Source organism: Temnothorax curvispinosus, unplaced genomic scaffold (assembly GCF_003070985.1).
Source record: "Temnothorax curvispinosus isolate PA1 unplaced genomic scaffold, ASM307098v1 QBEX01012971.1, whole genome shotgun sequence".
NCBI lineage: Eukaryota > Metazoa > Arthropoda > Insecta > Hymenoptera > Formicidae > Temnothorax > Temnothorax curvispinosus.
The window spans coordinates 5,006-28,714 of NW_020222751.1; the positions used below are offsets into that span (position 1 = coordinate 5,006).

General features: G+C 36.5%; 1 protein-coding gene across 4 annotated transcripts; it reads left to right on the forward strand.

Annotated features, from left to right (window-relative positions):
* On the forward strand, nucleotides 1–23,515 carry LOC112462957 (MLX-interacting protein). Of its 4 annotated transcripts, none has more exons than XM_025029054.1 (16): nucleotides 1–417; nucleotides 6,297–6,664; nucleotides 15,497–15,603; nucleotides 17,026–17,099; nucleotides 17,611–17,733; nucleotides 17,973–18,186; nucleotides 18,384–18,479; nucleotides 18,561–18,840; nucleotides 18,940–19,540; nucleotides 19,612–19,794; nucleotides 19,951–20,098; nucleotides 20,291–20,388; nucleotides 20,475–20,938; nucleotides 21,122–21,245; nucleotides 21,348–21,477; nucleotides 21,792–23,515. In XM_025029054.1, the coding sequence occupies exons 2-16, from the start codon at nucleotides 6,306–6,308 to the stop codon at nucleotides 21,911–21,913; spliced, it is 3,123 nt and encodes a 1,040-aa protein (XP_024884822.1). In that variant the 5' UTR covers nucleotides 1–417; nucleotides 6,297–6,305; the 3' UTR covers nucleotides 21,914–23,515. The 4 variants fall into 4 exon arrangements, with proteins under 4 accessions (XP_024884822.1, XP_024884823.1, XP_024884821.1 ...); XM_025029055.1 differs by lacking the exon at nucleotides 1–417 and adding an exon at nucleotides 552–762; XM_025029053.1 differs by lacking the exon at nucleotides 1–417 and adding an exon at nucleotides 1,944–2,015.
* Nucleotides 23,516–23,709: the final 194 nt, after the last annotated feature.

A 23,709-nucleotide genomic window follows, 5' to 3' on the forward strand; every position in this document is an offset into this window, starting at 1 on the left:
CGTGGTCGGCCCGCGGCCGTCCAGTCACGCCAGTCGTGTAGCGCGTAGCGCGGGCGATTGTGGGCAATACCGATAACTCGTGTAGTGCGCAAATGGCGTCGCCGTGCCGTCATGAGCGAGCGTGTGCCGTGCAATAGCGCGTACGGGCCGCGTCCGGGCGCGGCGCCTCGCGGCCCAGCCTGACGAGCCCGCGAGTCGCGAAGACGCGAGCGCGAGACCAAGCGTCGGGATCGCGGTGCTCGACCAAGTGTTTTTTTTTCTCGCCCCCCTTCGTCGCCCGACGGGATCGCGGGGCAGAAGTAATTTTCGGAGCTTGCTCCCTACGGGCCGCGCGTCGGCGGCCACATCGACGGCGGAGAGAGAGAGAGAGAAAGAGACGGGGAACGGTGACGAAGAGTTGTGAGATAGGTCCAGAAGGTGAGTGCGACGGAGGCTCGTCGCTCGTCTCGTGCGTGTGCGTGTGCGTGTGTGTGCGCGCGCGATTCATCGTAAAGTGCGCCCGCGCTCCCGCGCGCGCACATACGTCGCGGTCGTCGCGGCCGCAACGCAAATTGTTCCCGCGGATTGGAGCAACATCTGGTGCGCGACGTCCGTGCAGATGCGTCGTTTTCTAGATCGTCGAGGGGGACAGCTCGCCGACGCGAAACGGGAGTGATAACGACTCGCGGGCTTAACTGCGGAGGCTTAACTGCGCTATTTGATCCGTGGGCGGAGAGAAAGAGAGAGAGAGATAGAGAGAACGAATACAGCAGCAGCAGCGAGGTATAGCGAGGATAGAGAAACGTGCGGGCGATTTCCATGAAACGCGAAGCCAGGGGCTCGCGATAAAAATCGTGACGCGGGAGCGGAGTGACGCGATAAGGAGAGCCGCGATGCGCCTGAGCCGATTGTCGAACAGCTCGCCCCGTGGAGAAAGAGAGGGAGAGAGAGAGAGAAAGGAGTCGTAGTATCTAAACAGACGGGCGGGGAGGGCGACGGTAATATATGAAAAATTACGGAGCGAGAGGGAAGCCGTTTGTGTACGTACACCGTCGCCGTCGCTTCGTGCGTACCGTCGTCGTCATCCGTTTGTTTAGCTACACGCTGTACCCTTTGTTTTCCTCTCCCCCTCGCTCCTCTTCCTCCGGAGCTTTTGCGATGTTGAAGCGGGCAGACGTTCCATTTTGCGCCGAGATAGTTTTATCTCAGGGCGGTATATATCCGATCTTACGTTTGACACTAGAACCACCGACAGTCTAAGTAATGTTTTATTAATCTACAACGCGGTTATGCATTTTCTGAAGTTTTACATGATTTTCGTTGCAAGATATATATATGTAATTAACTTGATTAGGCGAATTGAGGAGACAGGGCTAGCGAACGAGAGCTAACTTGATTAATTTATTTATTTTTTCTTTTTTATTTCTTTTTTCAAAGCTATACATATGTTTTTACATATATTTAATACATGATTTTCGTTGCAAGATATATATATATGTAATTAACTTGATTAGGCGAATTGTGGAGACAGGGCTAGCGAACGAGAGCTAACTTGATTAATTTATTTATTTTCTTTTTTATTTCTTTTTTCAAAGCTATACATATGTTTAATACATATTTAAATAGTATACGTTAATCGTCGTTCTAGTATTCAAGATTTCAAATCTGGTCTTAAGGTTATCTTATCCAGCCGGCGAAATAATCGCATAGCATCTCGAAAACATTAAAGGAATGTAAGGCAGGAATTCTCTTAAGGGCCGCCAGTGTTCACAGGCACCGTGCCCCGAATTCTCCGTTTTCCCCATATACGTGGTCCCTATTCCGACGCGAAATGAGGTTGATGAGGCAACGCGTCGTAAACACGCGTGCCCGACCGCTGTGTTTCGCCCCGACAATCCTTAGAGCTCAATGGAAGGTATATAGAAATTCCTGAACTTGTGTTTGCTAGTGAGGAGAGTTACTCCTGTTTGTAAATATGTATGTGGCAAACACGCCTAGAGCGACCGTGTTTCGCGTTTCTGGCGAATCAAAACAAAGTAAGTAACTACTGTAAAAACTGTGCGAGATACCGTGTCTTCATGGGGGTTTTTCTTTTACATCGCTTCATTTAAGAAACTGAAGTGGTGTCGAGGGTTTCAAAGCAAAATTTAGAATTTTTTGCCCAACTGGCATGGCAGGTCTCGAATAAATCTAATCGGTTTTAAATATAATGAAAATTTTGATTGATGCTGGAAATAAATCACGAAAATGAATTAAAAATAACATTATTTTATAGAATAATGTAAGCTGAGAATTAATCTTGACCCAACTTATATTCTTCTCTGTTATAAACATCTCCGTGTATCAATCAGATAAATTAATGTAACATAATAATTGCATAATATAGTATAACTGGTAGCAAATGATTCCATTTTTTTTATTAGAAAGATTAGATTTATAGAGATTGCCAGATTGGTGCAAAATCACAAAATTGGATCTCGATCAACGAGATTTTCCGTCTGTCTGAAATCTCTAACGTAAATCAGAAATAATAGCGTCAATTTTTCCCGCTGGATCAGACGGAAAAATGCCAGAAGTACGTCGTCTATGAATTTTGTGTTTCATGTAGATTTAATTAACTAACTCACTCACACACTTCATTTAGTATGCTCTTGGAAATAATACGAGATGCCTGCCTTACACCATATTGACTGTAATTGCTCGCTTTTATCTGTATACGATCCGAAATCTAAGCGGTGCGCGCGCTCGTACGACGAACATTAATGAGCGAACGGATAAGGCATTTGACTTCGCCCTGCGATAGAGCGAGCTCGAGAGGGTCAAAGGGCATTAATACTTTATAGATAGTGAGAGGTACCGGCGTGTTACGGAATAGTGTTGAAAAACTGGCTTGTCTCGAGAAATCTGAGAAATAATATTTTATATAAATTGTCAGAATTAATTGCAATATATCAATTAATTACATATTAACTGATTAACATGTTTAATATATTAAAAATCAAAACTTTAAAATCCACGTTTCTTTCTTTCGCGCTATACAGCTTTCTTCGTTTTTATAATGCTGTTAACGTTCAACGTGATATTTAGTTTTTATGTGGAAAATTTAATTTTTTAAGAGAGTCTCGCCGTATAGGTCAAGCAATGAGATATTTTCGACAGACGACGTTGCAGGCGCACTTTTAGCGAAAAGCGGATATTTCGCAGTTAACGAAATTACCTTGGCGATACGAAACGCGGATATATGAAGGGACCACGTAACGTGCTACGTGCATAAATTATCGTTTTCCACGTATCATGTTGTGCACACGATTCGCAACGTTGAGACAGAACACCTTCACATTTCTCGACATCTAATGCCATACCGCTGAATCCGCTCGCCGGAAAATGACGCGTGAGGCTGTCGCAAGTACTTGCGTAAGATTGCCGAAGGAGAGAAAAAGAAACGCAATCTATACCTGGCGCGTATGAACTTACGATAATCGACAATTGTATAAACAATCAAGTCCTACGATCGTATCTGAACCTTAGCCAAAGATAGACGTCACTTCTTGTTACATCTCTTGAAGCGCCGCCGTCCGGAATTCAATGGCCGGATAATAACTAATAACGAACGGGAAGAACCCGCGGGAAACCGGTTATAACGGGTGATCTCGGATAAATACTCCGTGTGACTTGCAATCGGTGTTAACAGGTCGCCTTAATGGAGCCGAATCGCTTCCCTATCGAAATTTTCTTGTTTCGTCACCACGTGGAGCGCCAGTTTGGGCCCTCAAAGTTATACACAGTCTCTTGAGTCTCTCCTGATTCCTTCTATTCATAGCGCGCTATCTATATGCCGTGATAAAGTGATAAATTAGAATTGCGTTAGAGGGAAGAAATCTAGGACTCTTCAGAATCTCGCGAGCGATTAGGAGTGGCATTCGTATACGATTAATAATACCGTGTCAATAACAACGGTACAATTGAAAACGAGCTATAATAATATCGTTATTAGTACGTTAATAGTGAGTATTTTACTAATAGTCGATTGAATGAGAACGAAATAAAGACCTGAGTCCTATATCAGTACATCTTAATTTATTGACTCTTTTCATATTTTACGTCCATGAGTGATCCAGTCGGATAACTTAATGAGAAACACGGTTCAATCTCATATGTATTATGAATTAACTAAAGCGCGTATTTTCAGACATGAATGTAGAAATTGTTTTCGAGCTAAAGTAAATATGAAATTCTACAAATTCCACATAAACTATAAATAGGACATGTTTTCCCATCAATCCATTCGGTTAACACGTGGTCATATTACAAACAATCTTAATCCCTTAGTCGTATTTGCTCGATTTGCGTTTAGATACATTCGGTAATCACAAATCATCAACGCGGGCTCGAAATTTGGTTCACCTGAAATATATTGCGTCAGAGAGTTAAAACAAACAGGCTGCACGACAGAGTTACTCGTGAAATGTCGTCGGAGACAGAAGTTCCATCTTATTTTATAAAGAAAATTACTTTTTTTTTCTTTCACAACTATTCTACAATCGCGCCGTTCGAGAAATGAAGTAAATCGAAATGAAATAAGAGAGAATTGTCACACACGAAAATTCGTTGCGCACCACCGGCTTAGATCAACGTTTGATCATCACGTTCGTCATTACGTGGGACACGTCGCCATCGTCACGATGAATTGTCTCGGTCGCGTTTAATTTTATATATAGCTCTGAGAAGTCACTGACCATCGAGAACGTCACGTGTTCACGATTGTTCATAGAAATCGACGTTCGAACCGTAAAAAACGGTATCGGCTGTGCGTTTTCGACGATATGATTATTCAACCGACAGGAGGTTCCGAGTTCCGATCGCTCGCCGCCACGTGCTATCGCGAAATAAACTTGTTAATCGCGTATCGACAGGAAGCCTGGCGCCAGTCGGAGTCTCATGTCCCTTAGACTTAGACGAAGTGATATTAAAATCGATATTAATTTAATTACAAAGATAGAAATTTTTTTTCTCCTTCGCGAGATTTTTATTCCATCATACGATCGCAGGTGTATTGTGCTTTACTCGTATCTAAAGGCCGGTTTTCACACGCAATTGGTGGCGCCAGGCCGCGCCAGTCGACTAACGCCAGTAAAAATGCAAGTGTAAACACTTGATACAAACTGGCGCTAGTAATGTGGCGTTTACTGGCGGTTGTTGGCCAAAGCATATAACCTTAAATTTGGAGGTTATATGCTTGCTGTCATTTACTGTGTATTTAATAAATGTTAAATATTTTCCATAGTATACGCCAATCACTGTGTAAATACTTGTGAGTTTGCTAGTCGGTTCTGGCGCCAATGAATGCCAATCAGTTGGCGCCACTAATCATTGCGTGTGAAAACCGGCCTTAATCCACGTATTCGTGTGCTGTCTAACAATCTCGTTGCGTTATTATTAGGTAATATTACGATATGGCGTTACACATCGACTCGTCTACGAAAATATCTAGGCACGTGTTATCGATTTTATAATATTGATACAGATAACGTGTTTAAGTATTGATTTTTTATAGCTTATACTTCGGTACACGCACAATACATACACACACACACACACTCTCTCTCTCTTGATATTCGAATATGTATACTTAGAAAAAGGGGGTGCGTTGAGCTGGATTTATTACAGGCGATAACTGGGACTTGTTGTGTCTGTCAAGTCTTTCCTTCTATCACCCAGACTTTGCTACGCGCAATTTCTTGAAACGAGGTCGCCTAATCCTACTACATACCACTTTGGCAATCTTATTTTAGGCCGCAAAATAGATAAAGCAAAATTTTTCCATTTAGATTTTTTAATCTGTCGTCATATTCATTTACAATATTGGTGAGCGATAAAAAATTTTAATTACTCCAATTAACCAATGAATCAAAGCTGCTTAATTTTGTCTTATTGCAAATGTGCATCAATTGCACATTTCTTTATTTCTCTCCCTCTCTCTCTCTCTTTCAGTTGTGCAGGAAAAAATCGGCAAAAAATTCTATTAATATCATAGGTTTTTAATTAATATTTTATGTTATCGATTTTTAATTGATATTCTTATTATCGTCGGTTATTCTAACGTATAATTTGTTGCATAAATTGAATATAAAATGTGGCTCAAATTGTTTAGTGCAAAATTTAATTTTATCGAACTGTACATTGTCAATATTATATCTCGCAATCGCATCAAGCGGTCAAACGCCTTCGCGCGCTCGGCTTTCCATTTATTCTCGATCGAGGACGTAAGATTCGTGAGGTGAGATTCGCGTATCGAAGGGATCTATTCGTGTCCGCAGGTGATCGGAATGATGCAGGCGGAATTGATATACCGAAAACCATCGGCGATGACGAGCCAGGGCGGCTTTCATCGCGCCGGCAACGATAATGAGCGGGAGAAAAACGGCGGACGAGATTCGCGGGAGACGATACACTCGGGCCACTTCATGGTGTCGGACTTCGAGGCCGAGGCGCAGGATGACGAGGACGATCTCGCCGTGCCGGTGCCGGACCAGGAAGAGCAGACCGCCAGATTCTCGATCACCGTCCCGCCAGGTTTCTTCCACGACAGATTCGCGAGTTCTTTTAACGACAAGAGCACCTCCCAGCAGCTGAGCATCGAGACGTCCTTGAACAAACTCTTCCAGTGCATGTCCCTCGCCTACAGGTGAGTTCCTCCTTTTCTCTGGCGATTTTTTTATGACCGTCTAGTAAAACGGTACAGTGATGGGCCGTTTTACTCGATCCACAATCGCGCGGTTTGCCTCTAAACTATCTTAAATTTCTTTTTTAAATCGGGATCGAGCTTTACAAGCTTTACAAGCTGTGTGAGAATTTAACCCTTGATTTTTTATATTTATTTCTTCGAGAAAGAAAATTTCAAAATAATATAATATATATTTAATTATTTAATGTCTATATAAAGTTTTTTTTGTTAAAACTTTAAAATTTTTATTTTGAGAAAACTATTAAAACATTTTTTTTCTTAATTTTATATGAGTGATGTCAATATTAATGATTAACATCAAATTAAATATACCTAAGTTAAAGGTAAATACACATAAATTAGGCTTTAAGAAGTTATTCGTTTTTATTCTTTTCTATCACTTTATTAATATCAATGTAACAAAAATTTAGTACACAAATTTTACAATATTATTAAATGCAATATTACAAACTTCAAATAATGCAATGAAATAATTAGAATTGAACTGATGATTGCATCTCTTTCATTCCTTTTTAAACGAGAGACATAATGACTGAAACTTTCTTAGCCACGAATTCAGTTATACGAGATAAAAGAATACAGAAAATGATGCTCTCCTCGGAAACATGTTCGACTCGATAATTCAATTAAATCGCGAGTTTAATTGCGATAAAACATACATGCCAAAGATAGATCTGTTTGTTTTAATTTCACTTTCAACACTTCATTTGTGTTTTATCTTTCTCCTTCCGGAATACATGCCATAACGCTAAGAAAGGCTAAAACAGGTCTTACATCCGCGATACAATTGCGGAAGTACCGAAGGAAGAGAAGTATTCTTGTTCGGAAAAAACAAAAAGGCACATCTTGCTCGGCAACCGGACAAATGCTGCCCGGTCTAGGCTGGTCGGTAGCATTCCCGCTGATAAAGGACAATTGAATTAATGAAAGAGAGGCCGTAGAACCAAACGACAACACCGCAATTAAGCGCGGCCTCGCTAAAGTCGCGAACGTCGACGAACACACACGGCTTCTACCGACAATTTCCGTTTTCCCTGCGACGACACACGCCGCGATTGTTTCCTCTTGCCCTAAACACACTTGAGTTAAAGTTAACCCAAGTTTATATTTACATTACAATCCCACTGACATCTTATTTCAAATCAAAGATCAAATTAAGGGAAAACGAAGAAAAACCATTAATATTTTGATTTACAAAACTTGGTAGAAATAGATCTTTTTGCTTCTCCCTTTCATTTCGCATAGATTTATATAATAATTCTTGGTCTGTTTTTCATATAATATTTTATATACAATTTTCTTTTGCGAAATACTTTTGCGAATACTATTTTTCTGTAGAATTCTATGCATATATCATGTTGATATGAAACAGGACAATATAAAAGTATTATAATATTCACAAGAATGCCGATTTAATTAAATCAAAAATTAGGACGCCGATAAGAATTCACAGAAATCTATTAAAATTGTATGGAAATCTCGCGAAAAATAAAATCGTTTTACAAAACATTATACAGAAACATTATACTAAAAGAATAGGAAATAATTAACATTGTAAAGAAAGTGATTTTATGATAAAGCTGAAAAATTTAATGCAAAATGCAGACAAATAATGTGTAAATCTGTCATACAAGCGTGTTCCTTATGTGCCGACATATTCGGTGACGTTACAGCTGATTCATTGCGGCACGCCTGCAGCAAAAGCTATTATGTATTCGCACGTGCAGTTTTAACGGCACTTAGCTACATTTGTGGCTTTTTGAAAAATTTTGATTGAGTTAATTAATTCGCAATTGAAACCGTGACAAGTGATTTTTATAATTTTTTCAATGTGATATTTATTAAGTATGATTTGTTAACTAGCAAATGGTGAAAAATGAACTTTAACACTGTATAAAAAGTAAAAGACTGTCTTATCTTTCTTTCATTAGCTATATGTACATTCTCATAGTATATTTTTTTCCAAAGATAATAGAGTAATTACGAGTATTATTTTTGAAGTATAACTTGTGATTTAAAATAATAATGTCTGCATTTTCTTACGATATAAAACTATTTTATTATATTATATTTTATTTTATTATATTTATTATTTGATATCTAATACACTAATACGATTTAACGTTATATAAGGCAACGAGTCGGAATTGTCAAGAGAGCAAACATCATAATTTGAAGGTAACATCAATAATACAATTCGGTCAATGTATCGGCACCGCTTGATACAACGTAATTTCAATCAATTCTGCGGTAAATCTAGCGCCGATAACGCGCTACATAGTATCGGCTTCTGTTCTTAATGCTTTGACAAACAAGAAGCCAAATTAATTATATCTTTGGCGACCCTGGAAGACGTGCCACGTTTCGATCGTCCCGTTATCGACGATAAGGTTTTGTTCTCTTCCTCTTAATAAACATCGCAATGCAAACGTAATTCAGGATAAATAAAAATAAAACGATAATGTGGCGCCATGTAAATCGTAAAAACAATGTTGCAAGTTGAACCAATAAAAAAGCGTTCTCTTTATACGCACTACTTCCAGCAAATAGGAGGCAAAATGAATAAAAAAAAATAAACTATCTTGTAACAAAAATGTTTATAAAGTTACCTTTGGATACTCGAATGCTACATTGTTTACTAAAATTTGTAAGCTGAAAATTGGATTTGTAAATTTCATTAATTATCTTTTAACGTGTGAATAAGTCTATTTTACTTTTTTTTTCAATCAAGACTGTTTTGAGAATTAAACGATCGACTCAAACGAACGGAAAAAAGATAACTCTCCTATATGTATATTATAAAAATAGTTTTAGATTCAGATATGAGTAGTTTCCTAGTGCAGCATCGACTCTCACGCGCATAGATTTGAATAACTAGATGTTGATCTAATCATGACTCGTTAGACTGGGCGTTTTATTGCGGAAAAAAGAATAAATGAAACGATTAAGGATCAGTTTGCACAGTAATAGCTACCGATTGAAACGTATCTGTTGGAATTCTTCTCGTGATGGCGTTATTGTTTCGATACAAAATTCACGATAAAGTTAGTAGACGAAGTTAGGAAAGTGATTTAGAACAGCCTGCGAGTGCTTCGAGCATTTTTCTCCTTCCGATACAATGACATCGGCCTACAGTGCTATCAATTGGTTTTCGAGTAATATCTTTTCGCAAACGTCTTGCTGCGCAAACTTAAATCGGTACGTAAATTTTAATATTTTTCTAATCGCAATTATCGCTCGAAGATCTTGATATCGATCGAATTTCACTGCATGCCTATCGCGTTAGGCGAATGTATGGGGAATTGTAATGGATTACGATAAGTTTATATCGGTATAGCTAAAAAATAAATTTTTATTGCAATAACAAAACTCTGCCTGTGTATATTTCTGCTGGTGCATATTTCTTGCGTAATTATGACATAAACCCTCGCAGCTTAATTGATTATTATGAAAAATATTCTTGTCAGCGGTACAATAATCAACGCTTTACGTCAGCGATCTCAAATCACCAATAGAAACGGAATAATCGTGATGCAGCATTCTATCACTTATTCGCAGATTTGTGTTTATTTATTTTTAGGAGATATAAAACTCGAGTTATATTAAATCTATTATAGGTATCATGGAAAACCATTCACTGACATATTTATTAAATTTGCAACGAAACATTTTTACTGTAAAACTTTGTGAACACTCTATGAGCGGAGCCGTGCGTTGAAATTAAATTTATATTGAAATTAATATATCGAAAAATTAAAGTATTAGAAAAAGAATATATATATATATATATATATATATATATATATACATATAAAATTATAAATGTTAAAAATGTTAAACCCCTTGCAAAAGTTATTATTTAAATCTTTGATGACGTAAAAAATAGAAATTTGCTCTTTGAATCTTTTTTTTTTACGAGGAACTTGTCTAGCCATTGACGTTATATCTATTTATTCTTACTTTTACTTATTTATTCCTTTCTATCCTGAATATGTGGTCAGAGCAAATAATTGCGCAAATCATCAGCGATACACGTCAGTCGACAATGCAGAATTAATCGGCAAACTTCCGATTGCGTTCTCTATCGCGATATCACGCTGCACTTTAAAGAAAATATGAATAGATGGAATTTCCGTGTTTACGTCGTTAATCCGACTTTTATGAGATCGACAATGCACGCATTAACGTCCGTTCCCAGCGTCTTACGTTGCATAATGCACGTTAAATGCAGCTATCGTTAAATCAATCGTAAGATTATTCGCGGCAATGACGTAGAATAAGAACATCCATGCTCGACAAAAACTTACACCGAATTGCAAAAGGTGAAACTGATCTTCTCTTCAGTTTCCTCTGCATTCTTCGACAGAACGATTGAGCGTCGTTGACGGCGAAGGATATATTTTATCGAATAATCTCTGTGTCTTTGTCAACAACTTGAGCAAGTCCACATTCTGATAAAATATTAATTGTAAAAGAAAAAATAAAGTTGGTAACAGCATTTGACATTGGATGCTTCGAGTAACTTCTGATGTAATACGATTTATCTTGCATTGATTTATTTTACTTTTTTTTTTAGGTTTTTTTTTCTTTTGTGGAATAAAAAATCGGGTTTACAGTCGCTCACGTAATTCTTATGATATATCCACAGCGAGCGAATCGTAGATTTTTCCTTGCACAAGCACTATCCGCATATATCATGAGAAAGTTTGCTTTCTTTGCACGCTATCGTTTTACGCCTTACGTCAGCGTATCTCACGTCCGCTGCATCTCCGCGGTCGCGGTTAGCGAATAACGCGTATAATTAAAAATGATGACAGTTGCTTGAAAATCGATACATTGACGGTTTCTGGGTCAGAGACAATCTACGATTTACAAGCTTTTCGGAGGGTGATCGAGACGCAGTAGCGCGAATCCATATAACAAAGATTCTTGCCTTTCAGCCAACAGCCGTGTGTAAGCTTTTGCTAAACGTCTCGACGTAAGATCCTCCGAAAACGGAAACGTCGGACTTGCCCGGATCACGCTTAATCTCGATTGTTGTGTCGTTGTCGTCCGTCGTCGTCTCGGACGCGAAAATACGAATCGCGCCTAGATTACCGTAAAAGCCTCCTCTCCTCCGAGAGTCTTTTATCGACCAAGGCCACTGCGTCATCGTGAGTACACGCTCGTAGCGCGTAGCGCGTGTACGCGCCAGCAACGTAACACTTCCGCACGACGGGCAACAAGCAAGGCGTGCGAGAGACCGAGGATCCGCGAGTCGAAAGCTGGCCCACCGGAGGCTCGCCCACCTATCCAATCGGTAACCCACCTACCCAGTCTATTTCTGTTTCCTAGCCGTATGGCGTATATATACCCCCTGTATATTTTTACAGTGATCGATAATATTATATACAGACGATATTTATCTCTTCCATTGCTATTTGAGCTATTGCGCGATAATCTATCCACATGTCATCGTTCTTGAACAAGGACATTTTTCATCTCAACACTAACCTCGACAAAGATTTAAGAGACTATTTTTGGATCGTTAAATTCTTAGAATGTTGTTTTTTTTCTTCTTTTTCTTAATAAATCTTAATAAAAATTTTTAATTTTTTCCGAGAGAGAAGAGTTATTATTATTGAAAAAATTTTAGATCCAGGAACTTAAAATCCAGGAAATTTTCACCGTGAAATTAATTTATTATCTTCGAGACGCACTTAACGAGAAATTAAAGCCAGACGAATTTAGTTTTCATGGCGCGATCTTTGCTCTCTTCTTATAACTCAGATAATTAAAACCGCGAAAAGCTTAAAATAAAAACGGTATCGAGGGATTCGTGGCGCTTATCGAAGCTAGTGGCTCATATTTCTTTTGTTCAGTTCGTGCGTAGCAGTTTATTTATCGTCCATGGTTTTTTTTCGGAAATCTTCCTAAATGCGATATCTGTTTTGCCACACCATTGAGTTTCTCGACAATACGATAATAATCGAAAATTCTGCTACGCGATGGTTGATCTCCACCGAACGGCGTATCGTGCAGCGAACAAATAACGCATTATCTGATAATGAGATTCTGTAGCACACTGGGTATCATTAATGTTGCGAAAATGAGAAATTTGCAAATAAAGACGGTGACTCGCGTGTTTTCAGACAAACAGTTTATTAGAGAATAAAAAAAATTTTATTAATACAATTAACACAAATCTTAATCATGAAAAAAATAATAAAAGAGCATAATTCTAAGCTTTTAAAAATAGGAATTTGTTATTAATATAATTTCTGCAACATGTGTATTCGTCGTAATGAATAAATAGCAAACACGGAAAAGAGGATTATCTACTATAGCAAATCTAGTCGTAAAATATGGATAACATAATAACATAATAACATTTTTTGCAGCGATAGCCATGTAATTTAGCGATAGTAGCAAAACTTTAACAAAGATTGTTATATCAGCAATATATGTTTTAGTCCGCTTAATCACAGTGTTGATTCTGATAACTTTTCTTCCTCTTTTTCTCTTTTTCTTTCTGTGTAAAGAATTCCTGGAATTTTCAAATTAATGTTGCTCACACAAGAAATCAACTCCCGCCTTGAACTGTGCTTATTCTTGAGATCAATATAATGCGATATTGCAACTTTGCTACGACATCGTTACGTTTGTAACGACATCATAATGACAGCCAAATTATCCGTAAGAATAATTAATAATAAAATCAGCAAAAAGTTTCACAATATTTATTATATATGCTTATATCACTAACATAAAATTAGCATTTAACTATGGAGTAATTTTACTACACATTTAATAACGTAATGTGTAGAGAAATTAATTAATCCGCTTTCACTCGTGCAGCATAATTTGCGTGAAATTATGTATTTTATTTCATTGATTTATTATCACGGCCGCTAAGATATATGCAAATAAATCTCTATAGTATTTGCTTCAATTATAAATAATAAAAAATTAATTTTACTTTACTGGTACATATCTACAAGTTGTTTTATACATCGCATTTATTTTACTTTAATTAATTTCACGGGATTAATTAATCTGGCATATACTTCCGCGCGCGCGATAATTCTTCTGATTATTTTTTACTTATCAGTCCTCCATTTTAACGGAATTCTTATACGAGTCGTCTCGTAAGAATTTCGGACAGAAACGATATTGGATTACAGTTAAGTATTTCTTTTCTCCGCCATGTCTTTCGAGCGCTGTGGCCTTATCTAATCTCTTCGAAAATTATATAAAAATTGAAATGGCAATAACACGAAAAGAACCGGCCGGCCAGGGTCTAATGCCAAGGAGAAGAACCCTCGCTATACGTTCGTCGCAAAGATACGAGCAAGTGGAAATCTTCCGACTACAGATTATTTTCTCTCTCTCTCTTGACTCTTTTCTCTATCTCTCTCTTTCTCTTTCTCGTCAGCGATATATCGACGAACAAGACGATAACGAAAAGCTCGCCGTAGGATTTTATGATTGCGTGTTTCAAAAAGCCAAGATAAATGTTTCTTCCTGTAATGTAAAACTCAATGACGAATTTATTAATATATTTCAGATATTCTCACCGTGAAAAATTAACTTATCGATGGAAAAGACATTTAAATATATATATTTATATTTGTTTTATATTATAATACTCGTATTATAATTGTTTCCATGTTACAGTATTCAATTTCGTATCATACATTAATTTTCTTATGTACAACATACTGTGTATTAATTAATATTAAAAATTACAGACATAAACGATCGAATTTGTAGAATAATTTCACAAAGAAACTAGATATTTTGTTAGAAAAGAGAAAGTTGCAACAGCAATAATAATACTTACATGACAAAAATGTGGTTGAGTAATTGAGCATTAGCGTTAAAGAAGACCTTTAAATGTGCCTTTAATTTATGTTAAGTCACAAATGCCAGGAAGAAATGCGTATGTAAGCATGCCGTTTGTTGAACTCTAGCGTGGAAATTCACTAATCACTCTAACTGCGTCTTGGAAAGCTCGCACAAAGCGCACGGTGTTTTCCATAGAGATAGAGAGCCCTGCCGATAAGTCGAAATCGCAGACACTCGTCTACTGACGAGTCAAAATTATTGGTCGCGTTTATTTAAAATTACTGCGATGCATCTGCCTAATTGAAATGTTTTGAAGACAGCAGTTTAAATTAACATGTGTTTCGCCGACTGAAATATATTCCAAGAAGTAGCCCCGATACAAGCTATTGATACACTAATTTCGTTATTAGTTCATTGACTCGCATTTTGTTCTCTTTTTGCTACAAATAATAGAAAAATGTTTTCTTGCACATAGATTATATTCCATCTCATACACAGTTCAAGTACAGAATACTATTGAATAAAGTATAATGCATTCAATTTCGAATAATCTTCATTTTGATGGAGTTTGAATTATTTAGTTGTATCAAAATATTTGATATGGAAAATTAAAATGTTGAAAAAAGGTATATAATATTTAATCAAATGTTCATTATTATAAGAAGAAAATCCTAAACTCCAAATTTAAAAAAGAGTTATCTAAAATGAAGTTTGTCCAAATTTTTTAACAACATTTTACATATAAAAGTGAAATAATCTTCTGAAATAATGTATGATTTTTGCATGGTTCGTTTATATTTTATATCATAGCAAAAAGATAAATAGTGATAAACCTCACATGATATATGTAGACATAGAAATTTTTTATCCTCCATGTTGATTATACAAGATTCGAATTTAATTATCACAGTGGGTATGACGTATGGGCATTTGGATTTGTTCCAGACAGAAGCTGACATCGCCTAAGTGGAATCGCTTCAAAGGCATCAGACTGAGATGGAAGGACAAAATCAGACTGAACAACGTGATTTGGAGATGCTGGCACATGCAGTGTAAGCGAAAAAAAAAACACTTGTTAGCACTTTTTGTCAGCCGATATGTTTTAAAAATAAACACAGGAACTCTAGAATATCTTCTGATATAAATGTAATTTATCATTCTGTAAATCTATCTTTGTTTTATGAAGAAAAAACGCAGAGTAATACAATTGATTGATAAGCTTCAGGTTTGCTTCGTTATCTTCATCATATCGTCATGTTCGCAAACTCGATCTTAATCTATTTTTATCGTGTTATTGATCAAAACACTCGATACTAAATGAAACGTATGAAACGATCGTATTAGTGCGTTCCCGAAACTGTTTCTACGTTTCTCGTTAAATATTGTACTTTTCCATTGAAGTATCCAATGCAAGAATGAAAAATCTACGTAATTCGTAAAGTTTATTTTAAATGCAGCTTTTCATGTAGAGAGAATCGACATTAAAAATTATAAATTTATTTCATTAAATCTTTTATATTTATAGCAGATTCTGCACGAATTTCGGACTCAAAACTATCGTCCCTTTTTTTTGGTCGAAATACTTCAGTTTCAATCCGCTTTCATTGATACTTCAATTACCGTGATATACGCAGAGTGCTGTTTATCGAGTTCAGACAGCTACCAACTGTCTTGCTATTCGTCGAATGACCAGATAAGTAATTACCCGTCTATTTAAAGAGTTCCATCTCCGTGTGCTACATTCGCATCAATACTCACCTGGCGCAAGTCCAACTTATCATTGCGAGCCGAGGAGGCTCGTATTTTACCTGTATATATATCTATACACAATTGTCGAACTGTATTAGCCCAATTTGTTCATCCAAGCACGAAAAACCGTGCCAAAACGAGATGTCGAGATAAAAAAATTATGTATAACATTGAGGAAGAAAATAATGATATGTGTTAAAAAAATAATCTTAGAAGTAAATATAATTGAATTGTATTTTGGGACGTTTTTTACAATTAGTTACATTTTAATTGGCTGCAGCTATATATATAATTTTTAATAAGTATATTTATACTTGATTATATAAGGCGACGCTTTTTTTTAACTTTTACTTATCGTACAGTATGTTGATAATCGTAGCGTAAATATAAAGTTAAGTACGCCAATTATAGTAAATACGCTCGGTTTATCATCTAATGATTACCAATTTGCGGAAACGTGGACCTTCGAATTATATTTGAGGTAATTGCTTCATCTGCGATAAATGCAATCACCTCAATATATCTTTTGACATGAAATTGGTTTTTTATTACATTTATTTAAATCAAAATATCTGCAAATTTTACAAAATCTAAGCACATATCAGAGAAAATATATTTATATATTTATTTATTGAATGCAATTGGTTTGGCATTATTACGATTTTCGATCAATTTATCATTTCGTAAAATTTATTTTCAACGGAGAATAATTTTTTCTTTTTTAGTTATATTGAAGCAAAACACTCTGGTGTGCCAGTTTGCATCGCCACTTGACGTGGATACTCATAACAAACCCGAGGTATGGTCTCCAACATTTAATTTAAAATTTCGCGACAATATACTTGCGCATATATTGGTTTTATATAAAACGTACAATTTTACGGAGATATTTTCCGTATTATTCGTATTTAGAACAGTCGCAAAGGATTAGGGAATTGAACGTTATAATTTTCTTCAATAACCATACGATCTTGATATCACCAATAAATCCGACGCCGGATGTTGATATTAATGATTATTAAGTAGCAATGGCTCGTTATTGCGCTATTTGATTTTGCCCAATTACGCAATTGGGCAATGGAAATTATCTTTATCGCAAATTGGCGACGTCTCGTTTGATTAGATAATTCGTAGCGGTTTATAATTCCTCGAAGTGTCACTAGCAGATTGCACACACGCGCATATACAGCATCGCATGCTTGAAGTAGTAAGAAGATCCGCGTAAGCTCGTAAAAGTCGTAAAATGTTTTTACGTCCGCTAATAAAAATTGCGCTTAGTGAGCGTGAATCAACGGCGTATCTCTTATCAGGCGGTGGTCTTAGAGGGAAAATACTGGAAACGAAAGCTCGCGGCCGTCACAGCGGAATACAAGAAATGGCGTATGTTCTACCGAAACAAAATTCTTGGCTGGACGAACAAGGACACAGAAATGGTACGTGCCCTTGCGAAAGCATGTACTGTAGTATGATATTTGAAAAAAATGTCTCCGATACTTTGAAAGGTAGAAAATGATGGTTGATAACAAATAATTAATAAATTTCGATTCCGTTGTCTTTTTATCGTCATACTTGCTTGAATAGAGATAGATTTCTTTGTTTTCTATCACATAAAAAGATATAAAACATGGACATGATGCAAGATATACTTTTCAATACATTCACTTTCTTTTAGATGGAATCAATGGACATGCTCGATTGGGGCAGTGGATGTGGGATTACCGGTAACTTCGGTATGGGTATGGGGAATGCATTCGGAGCTTCGAGCGGTGCTCCAGGTGGGGAGAGTATGATGGTTGACGAAGACTACATGGAACTGATGACCGATACGCTCTTTTCAACCATCACCTCGAATCAACCAATATATTTTCCTGATCCTAGAGAAATCGGTAATTCTTTTTGCTCGTATTCTTGAGTTTGGAAAAATTATACATAATTCCCAGGTAGGAAGCACATGTCATTTTGACGTCAAAATTCTGTCATTTGCTTCCTACCTGGGTTATAATATTTGACGATCGTAGAAGCAAAACCATACTTTTTATAGAAATATTACAAATATTATAATGCACGAAATATGGTTCGACAGCGCGAGGTGCCAGCTTAGCTGACTTTATTCAACCCAGTCTAGGCCCCTTGCAACCAAACCTGGATGATTTCATGGACACCCTTGAGCCATTGCAAGGTATACCATAATGTTCATCTACTTTATATCATTTCTCGCACGATATATCGTTTCTCACATATTGCATATTTTGATTCCTAGAATTCCTAAACTCGAAATTGCCTCCCGTACCCGAAGAAGACGATATGTTCCGGAATAGCAACCTAAACACTAATTATTCTGATTTGGACCTGATGACACCGATTAATCAGATAAACGAAATAGGCGAGGATCCGACGATAAAGAACGAACAGACCTCGCAACAGCAACAGCAACAACTGTCTCGGGAAGAGCAAGAGGTTAGCATGCAGAATCTCCAGTACACCGCCAAAATATATACTCAGCCTCAACCTGAAGCAGCGAATGTGTATAGAAATAACATGTGAGTATTACTAAATGATTACGCCTTTGTATAAGCGGATAAAGAGCAAAGTCCGAGGTCCGATTATAATTCCCGGATATATTATTATTTTCCATTTAGAGCTATGAGTGAAGATTACGCTCTTCAGCCAAACTTCGAGGCGTCTGTTACGACGAACCAACCCATACGAGAAAAGACTAGGAGTAGCAGACCGACGTTGTCGAGGAATAGTCGCGTGATACAGCAATCCCAACAACAACAACAACAGCAGCAGCAGCAGCAGCAGCATCATCATCAACAGCAGCAGCAGAATATGTATCAAGCAGCCACGCAGCAACAGAATTCGGGCTTTCAATCGCAGCAGCCGCAGTCTTACGCAATGGAGATTCAGGCGCTGCGGTTAACACCGGTGCAAAATCAGCCGCAATCCGTACAGATTGCGACACTGAACGATCAGTCGGCAGTTAACGCAAGTCAAATACCCGCGATCACTGCCGCTACCGTGCAAAATCTGGTGGCGGTACAGCATAATTTTGCGACACAAGCCGTTAATTCGCAACTACAAACCCAGCATCAAGCAATAAGACCCTTGCCAACCACCTCACCGATGTCCAGCAAACCTTACAAGATCGTTCAGCCACAGCAGCAGTGCTATAAGTTTTCAAACCTCGTACAAAACCTCAATGCTCAACAGTGTAAATTTAGCACCAATAGTTTCAAGGTAACTAAACTACGGTAACGCTTGTCGAACGTCACGAGTATGTTGAGTTAATGCGTGTTGTTATTTTTCAGACGCATCACACGCAACAAGTGGTATCGGTTTCTTCGACGGAGCAACCATCACAATCACAGATATTGTTGCAGTGTAGGCCATCATCCAGTTTGGACCTTCCCGCGTCCACTTTGCACACCAAGCTGTTACCTCAACCGACAACATCCAACGCGGAAAAAGAAGAGATTTTTGCCATACCAAAGGTTGGTATCTCACTCGCGTTGATATACAGAATGGACTGACAATCTACGGATCGACAGTCTAAAGAAAATATATTGAATTCAGTTTTTAAAATAATGTTTAAGTGTATCGGTCGAAACATTTTCAATTATTAATAAAATTGCATTATATTTTTTTAGTATCATCAAATGAAAGGGAGAAATAGATCCCGAAGCAGTTCTTCTTTAACGGCGCCTAGGATACATCCACCACCTCTGGTATCTGCAGTGAGCGATCCAGCCCTGAATTTGAATAGCCACGCTTTGCTTGCACATTTACTTACAAATAGTATGTATTCCATCATAATCTTATCCGTTCTTGTACGAAAAATATAAAAGTCTTATCAAATCCATTGAACATAATTATATTTTATGCAACATATCTTTACGATATTAATTAAATTTCATTAAATTGTATATTAATAAGACAAATATTTGATAAACGTTGACTGATTCGTATGTAATATTATTTTCACGGTAGAAATAACGCAAGTAACAACAACACAACACATCACGACCCCAGTGAATGTACAAACAATGCAGACTTCTAGTATACAGCAGCCGCAACCACAGCAACAGGTATTGTATAGAAATCAATCTATTTATTTGTAATATATGTATTCTTAAATTGCTCGGAATCAATTATTTATACTGATATCTTGCAGACAATGCAACCATCCACAGCTCAACAGATTCTCTTAAATGCGAACAATCAAACGCATCAGTCCCACAATAGTCCAATAGGTTCACCAAAGGATAGCAGCTCTAACGCACACAGTCCCCAGGCTTTAAGCCTTAGCCCTCTACACAGCCCCATGAGCATAGGTAGTCCTTTATCACCTACTCGTGGATATATGAAGGATTCGGAAAGGGGACAGTATAAAGAACAGAGGCGAGTCGGCCACATTCATGCGGAACAGAAGCGTAGATATAACATCAAGAATGGTTTCGACATGCTGCACAGTCTGATACCGCACCTCAGTCAGAATTCCAATGCGAAACTGAGCAAAGCCGCGATGTTACAGAAAGGGGCGGATTATATTCGGCAACTTAAAGCGGAGAGACATCAATTAAAGGAGGAGATGGCTAGCCTGAAACAACAAATCGAGTGCCTTAATACGTCTATTAGGTACATTCAAGTCATACTTCCAATAAATTAGAGAGATGTTGTAAATAATAATTATTAGAAATAATATTTAGTTGGTAAGTCACGAACGAATATATTAAATTTATATCTATATAAATATAGGTTATAATTAGGTATCTAAACAAATAGGGTAGTCTTTAATGCTTCATGATGTTATTCTTGTAGTACTTGTCAATCTCTGCTTCCTGCAACGGGTGCTCCAGTTTCTAGACATAGAACCAGCAAAATGAAAGAGATGTTTGACGAATATGTACGTGCGCGTACGCAACAAAACTGGAAATTCTGGATTGTATCCTTTTTTTCTTTTTTTGATGCATTATGTTTGAAGGCGTTGATTCACTCTAAAATGTACAAGATTCTAAAAGATAATTTTCCTTAATGTAATAATCAGTTCAGTATATTGTTAGAACCGCTGTTGCTGTCCTTTAATGCTTCAGTCTCAACTGCGAGTCTCGATGATTTATATAAAAGTACATTATTGTGGGTAGAGCAACATTGTTCACTTGTTGATCTCAGACCAGGTTCGTATACAAGGGAGATATCCAAAAACGTACATTTAAATATTTCCATTGCTTTCAATTATACAAAGTGTGTATGGCACAAGAAGTAAGAAAAAAAATCATTCGAGATTATTATTTTTAAGATCTTTCTAGGCACTGCAATTTTTCTAAATTTTTTTTTGTATGTCATCTCCTATGCGACAATAATATGTTATAAGAATGAAAATTTAAATAATACATTAATAATACATAATTTAAATAATACATTAAGAAACGCATGCAACATAATGCAATAAATGTTTGTACGATTATCTTGACCAAAATATCATTTTCAGCTGTTCTGAATTCTCTAAGGTCTCTATGTACTGCCACTGATATTTTAACCAATCCAACTCGCCTTCCCGAAGAAGCACTCGCGGCGGTTAGTCGAACGGAACGCCGACGATCCATGCAGTGATCAAGTGCATGAATTCAACAGCGTGTTTGTATATAAAAAAAAGTTCAAGGTTTAGATATATATGAACGCGCGATATATATAAGGGATGATAGTTACCGTATAACTTAAGTTAGTCTATGCGAAACAAAAAGAAGACGTAATTCGGTTAATCAGTAACCGAAACGTAAACGAAGAAATAAGAATTTAAGTGCAATTCCTCTTTTTATTGCAACGTCATGTTAAAGCTGTAAAATCTATAAAATATTAAGAAATTTTATATTATAGATGTTAATTAAAAAGAAATATATATACGCGTACATACTATACAGTTAAACTGCGGTATGTATGCTGATGGTATACGTCATTGGTATGGCACAATCATTCGCAAATAATTACTTTATGATAAAAAACATTTCACGTGTACTTTTCCTCACGATTAATTTATTTTGCCCAATTGTATGTAGTATCGTATAAGCTATACACAAGATCAAAGAATATTCTAATGATATCTTTACAGAGTAATTTATAAAACATAAAGAAAAGAGTTACTATATATTTATACAATTTTTCGATTATTATGCATTGTAAGCATTTATATATGATAAAATTTATTCCACTGCTTTGAGATATTCTTCAGCTCGAAAGATTCATGAATACGATTATTATAACATAGGAATACAGGAATCTAAAATTTAACCTTTGATTTAAAAAATGATTGGGTTTCTATATTAATATGTTTACTAATTTTTCGAAAAAATATTTAAATATTGATTTAAATTATCACATGATTGTGATTAGGAATTATAATAACTATTAAACCAGTACAGACCGAGTAATGAACAAATTTTTTTAACTTCAGAATCTTTAGACCATTTCTTCGCGGAATTAATACGATAAAATATAAGTAACGAATTAAAAATAATAGAATCAGTGCCATAAACGTTCTGATAGACTGCAAAAATAATTCAAGGGTGAAGAGATAAATTTTGGAGAAATGGGACATGAAGAGTAAAGATGCAAATAATTTTCTTAAACTCTCACTTATTTGATAGAAATGTGTTGCTATTAAATTAAACTGCACAACTACACTAGTAAGAGGTGTATATAGCTTACAATTGCGTGGAGATGATAAAAAGGGAGTTGCTCATAACTTACATGTTCATACCGTTATGTAAAATGAGATCTTTAATATGAAAATTCATGTGATAATGTACAAATCATTTGCAAAGGTTTGAACACCGAATATAGCTTAAACTACAAAGGGCTTCTGCATATTGTAATGTTTTTTGTTAACGTGAAATGTTGTATATAGTCCGATGTTAAAAGAGAACGAAATAGTTAATTCTCTGAAAGCTAAATTCTTTTTTAAATTGACACTTCACTGTGTACACTCTGTTAATTTGTTGTTTTGTTCTAGAGCATGAAGGATGTTATTTCTTTTTTTTATACAATATATAGATGCCCTCACTCAACTTACATCATGTATGTACAATGCATAAGTGATAAATAATATAAGTGAACTCATCGAAGGGATGTTTTTTTTGTACAATATGTATCATATAATCATAAAGATTTACATGTTATTATTCAAGTGTTATAACAACATGAAGAAATCCAAACTAATGTATTTTTTTTTCTCTACCTTCTCGCGATCGTTGCTGTTAGCTATTATAAATAATCACGCTGAACGATAATACGTTAAAATTAAGATAATCAAAATTGAAGTACACAGATACGTAACATATTCTTTTGTGATATTCCAAACTAGTTTGTATTGAAAATGACACATTTGGAAGGTTCTCATAATGAATATTATT